Raw genomic sequence first — 7,005 nt, 5'->3', positions numbered from 1 at the left:
GATAGAGGCGGGCGGATCACCTGAGGCCAGGAATTTGGGACCAGCCTGACAAACATGGTGAAACCCTGTCTCTACTAAAAATACAAAAAAATTAGCTGGACATGGTGGCGTGTGCCTGTAATCCAAGCTACTTGGGAGGCTGAGGCAGGAGACTCTCTTGAACCCGGGAGGCAGAGGTTGCAGCGAGCCTAGATCGCGCCACTGCACTCCCAGCCTGGGCCACAGAGCCAGGCTACGTCTCAAAAATAAAGTAAAATAAAATAAAATAACTAGGGACTATTCTCCATAAAAGAGAGTATGTTACACACCCTTTTATTACAGAACATTTCATTTTTTTGATTGCTTGTGGAGAGAAAAGGTTTATGAGGTAATTACATATAATTTTAAACAGGATTCCTTTTAATTTTATATCTATATTTCTCTGTAAAAGTAGTTTCAGCAGATGACTGATTAAATCAATGTCATGATTTATATACATCCTTACTTCAGAGATTCAGCTAACCTTTGAATAAAACAAACTAGTACTACATTTCAAAAAAAAAATTCAAAATAGATAATGATGCTTAAAAAAGATTACACTTCAAATTTAGCACTGTTTTTACAGGGAAGGGAAGCATATTATGCCATAATGTCTATAAATATTTATTGAATAAATAAACATGGTTTACCTGATGTGTTTAAAATCTTGTAAGCTGATTAAATCACAAACATGTTGAAAAGGTCTTAAGAAAAACAAGATGAGGCTTTTAAGTAGTTATAAACTATGACAATAGAAAAAAACCTTTTCAGTATCTTTTTTAAGGGTTAAAAACCAAAAATTTAAAAAGAGTATCATTAAATCACTGTTTCGGCCTTAATATTTTGAAGAGTAATATATTAGGATATACTGTATCTATTAACAGCATTAAAGCACCTCACACTGAAAATTTCGCTTTGAAGGCTTAAAAGTGATTTTTAAAAACATCACAATAAATGACCATAATTTAAATTCTGACTAGGGGAACAAAAAACCTCAAAACCTAAACCCAACAAATCTGCATTTAATGCTTACAAGTGAAATGTACATTTCCAAAACAAGATACATAACCATCAAATTTAGCTGTCAAAATAAATTATTTATCACAGACAATAAGTAATGTGTCCTGAAGTCCCTTTTTCCTTGAAAGTCTTAATACTTCTGGGATTATCTGGTAATACAGTCACTCAAAAACAGCTAAAGGAGTCGGTGCTTAGAGATTCTATGTCCAACTTTATCTGTACAGTTTTAAGGCATTCATAATGGTATGTTAAACAACGAATAATTTATAATAAAAATAGATAAAAACTCTCTTTTAAAAATATCTCAACTGAGAAAACCACAGAAGAGAATAAAGATCGTATTTACCACTGATGTACTCCTTAAGCTTCTATAGCGATGAAAAGACTTTTTTTTGGCTTACAACAGACTTTATGCCTTGAATACTTACAAATGTGGACCGGAGCTTAAGTTCTGCCTAAAGTTACTGTGAAATTTACACATTCAAGTGTGCTGATTGTTATTAATAAAGGTAGAAAAAGTTAGTTAAAATATCTGGTATTATTATTATCAGTATTCATTGCAAATTATCTTATAGTATTCTCTACTGTAGTGTAAACTTCAGTCTTATGCCAAATAGCAACACAGATTACAGTATCATAGTTCCCATGATGATCAATGACTCAGCTAGTATTAGCCAGAGCAAAGGAGTTTGTTTATAATAAAAAAAGTAAGTAAGAAGCATAGCTTTATTTTAATATCAGTTATTAGAACTGAGCAATGGGCACCTTGTTATCCAGAGGCAGAACTGAAGTTTTCTTTCCTTAAATTACAGAAACAGTCAGGATGGGGGACAGCAGGTGGTGGCAATGGGTTGCTAGCTAGCTGGCTGGCTAAAATACATACCTGAGCTCTACTGGAGCTATGCAACCTTGCTGTGTATCCGTTATTTGTAAAGGCTGACTGAACAAAATTGCCTTCATCATGCAAGCACTGCTGTCTGCACTACAGTAATAAAGAAACACGCTGACAGATACAATGGCTTCAAGTGATAAGCAATCATCAGGAATTTGTAGTGAAATTGTTGGTTGACTGGAAATGTTCTCTATATCTCCAGATGGCATCTGTCCTTGAAGCAGCCATTCATTGCCTAAAAATTAAAAAGGAAATTATTAAGACTGTATAAGACAAGTAGAAAACTGGGACTATCTTATGAAGACTAGATAAACTCAATCAACAAATATTTATTAAAAATCTCTAACTGCCAGGCACTGTGGTCTGTGGGAAGGACATAAATATAAATAATATACACTGACCACTCATTAGAAGTTCCCAGTCTGATGATCATTATATCTAATTATTATAGTTCTTCCTTTGTTTGGATACGATAAATTACATATTTATTCCTGTTAAAATCAAGCTGAATGTAGAAAATATGGCTATAAAGCCTTAATCTCTAAAGTTAAAAACAAATCCTATTAAATTTTAGAAATAAACATACGACACATGATAAAATGGATCATTTTTACCAAATAGATAAAAGTCTTCGGGGATATAAAAACTACAAAATAAAATTTTATCTAGGGAATACAAATGTATGTGCAACTCTATAGTGACTTTCTGCTTAATAATGAATTATTAAATATCTAAAAATAATTTAAAAGTACACACACTTATTTATTTAGAAACAGGTACCACTGCATATCTATTCTCTGTGGGCTTAAGTAATGTGAAAACCAAGGGATTTTGTATATCTCATTTTAACACGTAAAACTCTTCCTAGAAATAAACAGATTATCTGTAACAAAAATAGAATAAACCACTAACAAATTTTAAGCCCTCAAGAATTAAAATCATCTTTAAATGTCTTTATTCATCTCGACCTTCTCTTAGAAGGAACACACGTGTCACAGTGGGGAAGCACAGACACATACAGACATTCAGCCTCAGAGGGTGGCAGCGTCAAGAGTCAGCATTTGGCAAATATATGAAATGCTTTCCCACCATGTAAATGGAGAACACTGAACATTTTCTAATCACTTATCAATTACTTGGGGCATCTGTACAAAAACTGGACCATCTACTGAGTGTGATGAAATGCTGTCTACTTTTTAGCTTTTCTGTCTCTTTCTTTTGTTCTCAGGATGAGTCAGCCAACTCAGGGTACCTGCCTTTATCAGTCCTCTTGATGTCTCTTTTAATTTATTGCTTTAGTTTACTGAAAAATCAAATTCGGCCAGGCGCGGTGGCTCAAGCCTGTAATCCCAGCACTTTGGGAGGCCAAGATGGGTGGATCACGAGGTCAGGAGATCGAGACCATCCTGGCTAATATGGTGAAACCCCGTCTCTACTAAAAAATACAAAAAACTAGCCGGGCGAGGTGGCGGGTGCCTGTAGTCCCAGCTACTCGGGAGGCTGAGGCAGGAGAATGGCGTAAACCCGGGAGTCAGAGCTTGCAGTGAGCTGAGATCCGGCCACTGCACTCCAGCCTAGGCGACAGAGCGAGACTCTGTCTCAAAAAAAAAAAAAAAAAAACTTGCATATATTCTAACTTCTTTAAGATTATACAGACCAAAATTTGGCTAAAAATAAGTGTTTCTAAAAAACAAGCCAGAAGAGAAAATGTCCTTTAAATATAAGTGTACAAATGTACTCTATAATATTCAAAAACTTTAAATTATTAGGATTATTGCCTGAAAATTATCTGCTCCTATATAACAAAAATGGGGCCAATATCTTAGACAAATAATAAAGTCTCTATAGACTACTTTACTTGAATATTATCTGTATTTTATATCCCAATGACTCAATATTAATTAGTGTGTCTGACAATGCAGACAAATGTTAATTTGTCAATATCCTATTTTAAAAATTAATATACTGCTCCCACAGTGACACCATTTAATATACTACTCTTACAGTGACTGCTCTTACAGTTACACTGAGAAAAATTAAATTAATGATCTCCAACTGATGTAATACTTCCAGACTTAAACTGGCAGTCTAGGACTTGCTCCGAACCCACAGATAGCTATGGAGTGGCCAGGGTTTGAGTATTCTTCTGTCTCAAAGCAAGCTCCAAAGGTCCTACTACTACATGGTTAGCCTTCTCCCTTGTGGGGAGTGACAAGTAGTGGTTTCCCTACAGACTCAATCACCCTAGAATCAGCCTCCCAAACACTAACCAGCAGTTCCTCCCAGCTAGTCTACCAAGATATCATTATCCTCTTGGTTTAGACACTAAGTTGATATTATAATTGCGGGCCAGTAGCTGCTGCCCTGAGAAAGTCGAAGGTAAGAAGGCATGAATTACCCAGGATTTGGGTAATATACAAAAGTGTGTGAGAGGGTATGAAGGACGAGGAGTTGGGAAGGAAATGGAAAATTGAGTGAGAAAGTGTGAAAGAGCGTGGGAGACCAGGACAGAGGAACATCATTAGAGACAAGTTGTAATTTAGAAGTTCTGAACCACTAAAATTTCACTTTAAAATTTTTGTCCACCAGGTTACAGATGTTGGAAAGCACTACTGCAAGGCAAGCAGTATACTGATTCCTTACCATAGACAAATGAAGTAAGGAGTTAGCTCACACTGTGATTCACAAATAGAAGAAAAGGAGGAATGCGTAACAGTGACTGAAAGGAAGAGTTACAAAAAAAGATGTTAAATAAGGAGGCTCCACTTTATTTTTCTATTTCAGACTTTTTAAGATTCTTTTTGGAACAAGAATAGAATGAAGAATAGGACAGAATAAGTGATGAGGTATAGGAAAGCCCATATTCCAAGCAATCATGCTAACAACTGACTCGTAACTTTTGGTGAGTTACACTACTCTTTAATAAAAGGGAGGAAAGACTCTTGAAGACTAAAGCAAATGGCCAATGTGGGGTTGGATCTGGATTCGTTTGTTCACATCATCTCCTTCAAATCTTGCCCATACAGAGTAAAAATATCTCCTAACAAATAAAAAATAACTAGATTAAACATCAAGAATGTACGATGTATTAGTATTTGCAAGCTTACACTTATACCTTCAGCTCTTAGAAACCAGCAACTGGGTACTCCTTCCGTTAGCTTTGATCCTGATGGGAGGTCCAATCTGAGTTGGAACTGAAGAGTCTGGCCAGCACACACAGTCACAGGGGAAAGCCTAATGCTTGGAGCAGATTTAGGTAGTTTGGGTAATGTCTTCTGTTTTTCTACCAGGAATGGGCCATCTACTACAGCATTTTCAGATCTGAAGATGGGGAGCTAGGAAGTAAGAAAATCTATTAAAACATAAGAACTTTATATTAATTATAGAATGAGAAAGCATATTTTTAGACTTTAGAAGAATAATGAAGTTCTATGTCAATGAAACTAATTGCCATTCTAGTTTGAATTAGAATGTGTTAGTTAGAGGCATACAAGATTTTTGTAGACACAGAAGTAGTTTATCTTAGCAACAACAACAAAACCCAACACTTATGAATGAGACAGAATAAAAGTAACTGTCCACTATATATAGATGGCAGGAGATTAGCAAAAGTTTATAAATTTAAACACAGTAGATACACATTTTCTTATAATTTTCATTGTCAACTATAAGAAGATGTTACTCATCTTATATCAGAGATCTATGTGAAGAGAAATGACACTTACATTGCAACAGTAATCTGTGTTTTTTATTTTAAAAATATACCATGTAAATTACCAGACTTTCAGGAAAAAACTGCTGCATTTTTTTCAGGTACATGTCATACAACAAGAATTAGTTTATAACAGATATTTCTCCTTGAAAATTCTATAAGAAACCATGTCCATATCTTTAAAAATTGGCTATAACTCATTTAAATAAGTTTCTTCCACATTCTTATTTTCAATGTCTTGAGAAATGTGGCTTCTAAAGCTTTTGTTAGATGATTATTTGGTAATGGATTCATCACAGGGAAACAAAGGCTACACGCTGATCTAAAGATCACTGAAAAAAACAAAAAGCTAAATAACCCAACCCACAGAGCAGGTGTATGTACTGTATGTCAGTATGTCTGTACACTTAAAAACAGATCTGAGTCCTCTCCTTTTTTTTTTCTTGAAGGTTCATTAGATTCTCTCCAATTTCCAGTATTTTTTTCAAACTCTCAGCACAGATGGAACTTTTATTTTAAGAATAGAAGGATATCCTTAAAGCAGTCCTGCTGGTCTCTTTGTCAAAGAACACAACAGAAGTATCCACTTACTACTCTCCGGAGACAGCCTAACCGAAAATGCCTGTCAGTGCTGTGAGGATCTTAGTATCATTCTTAAAACCATATCCTTTAACTTATATTTTAAAATTACTTACCACAGATACCATTTTTGTTTCTAAATCCATTATTTTAATTTGATGATTATTGGTGTCTGCCACATACAATAATTGTCCATTCTCTCCAATACACAAGCCTCCTGGTTCATTAAAAGTTGACTCGGTAAAACTGGAACTGGTAACATTATTTGTGTCTCCAGTTCCTGCTAATGTTGTACAGTTTTTTGTTTTTGGATCCACAACTTTAATCTAAAAAACAAAGAACAAAAAAGATCAATCTCATTTTTGCAGTATTGCAGAATATAGTATCAAGCAAGCTAATTTCTGACTGCCATTAATATTCTCAATAAATCTCACAAAAGGAATAGTTATTTCCATATTTTCTTGAAAAGCCAAACATTCAAATTACAGTCTAAGGGGAGATATTCTATTCTAAGAACTAAAAACTACGTAAAATCCCTAGCTCCATCTTGTCTTCTGGAAGCAATCTTTGATGAAATCATTTCTGGAATTAAAAAAAAATTTTTTTAATTGAATTGTGTTTCTTCACAATGGGACACACTTTCACAACTGAACTGACTTTGTCTTCCTGAGCATCCAGCATTGCCTGAGGATTTGCTACCTTTGTTAAACTTAATGATTGCCAGTTATGTCTCAATTACATTAAATTTATGGTCTCACATCATGAAGTACTGTATGAATATCTA

General features: G+C 34.8%; 1 protein-coding gene across 11 annotated transcripts in view; it reads right to left on the bottom strand.

Moving 5' to 3' along the window:
- Positions 1-1,022: 1,022 nt before the first annotated feature.
- The window catches only part of NHLRC2 (NHL repeat containing 2), a 53,177-nt gene continuing 47,194 nt past the window's right edge, over positions 1,023-7,005 (bottom strand). For 9 of the 11 annotated variants that reach the window (XM_074002766.1, XM_074002769.1, XM_074002765.1 and 6 more), the window contains 3 exons: positions 6,338-6,547; positions 5,046-5,265; positions 1,023-2,165 (listed from right to left, as the gene is read on the bottom strand). In XM_074002766.1, the coding sequence (XP_073858867.1) occupies positions 1,909-2,165; positions 5,046-5,265; positions 6,338-6,547 (687 nt within the window). In that variant the 3' untranslated portion in view covers positions 1,023-1,908. Of the gene's footprint in view, positions 2,166-5,037; positions 5,266-6,337; positions 6,548-7,005 lie in introns of all 11 variants that reach the window. The other 2 variants (XM_074002764.1, XM_074002771.1) reach the window with 1 other exon arrangement.

Source organism: Macaca fascicularis, chromosome 9, assembly GCF_037993035.2.
Source record: "Macaca fascicularis isolate 582-1 chromosome 9, T2T-MFA8v1.1".
Classification (NCBI taxonomy): domain Eukaryota; kingdom Metazoa; phylum Chordata; class Mammalia; order Primates; family Cercopithecidae; genus Macaca; species Macaca fascicularis.
Note: the sequence above shows the minus strand (reverse complement) of the source record. Positions and strands in the feature narration are given on the sequence as shown.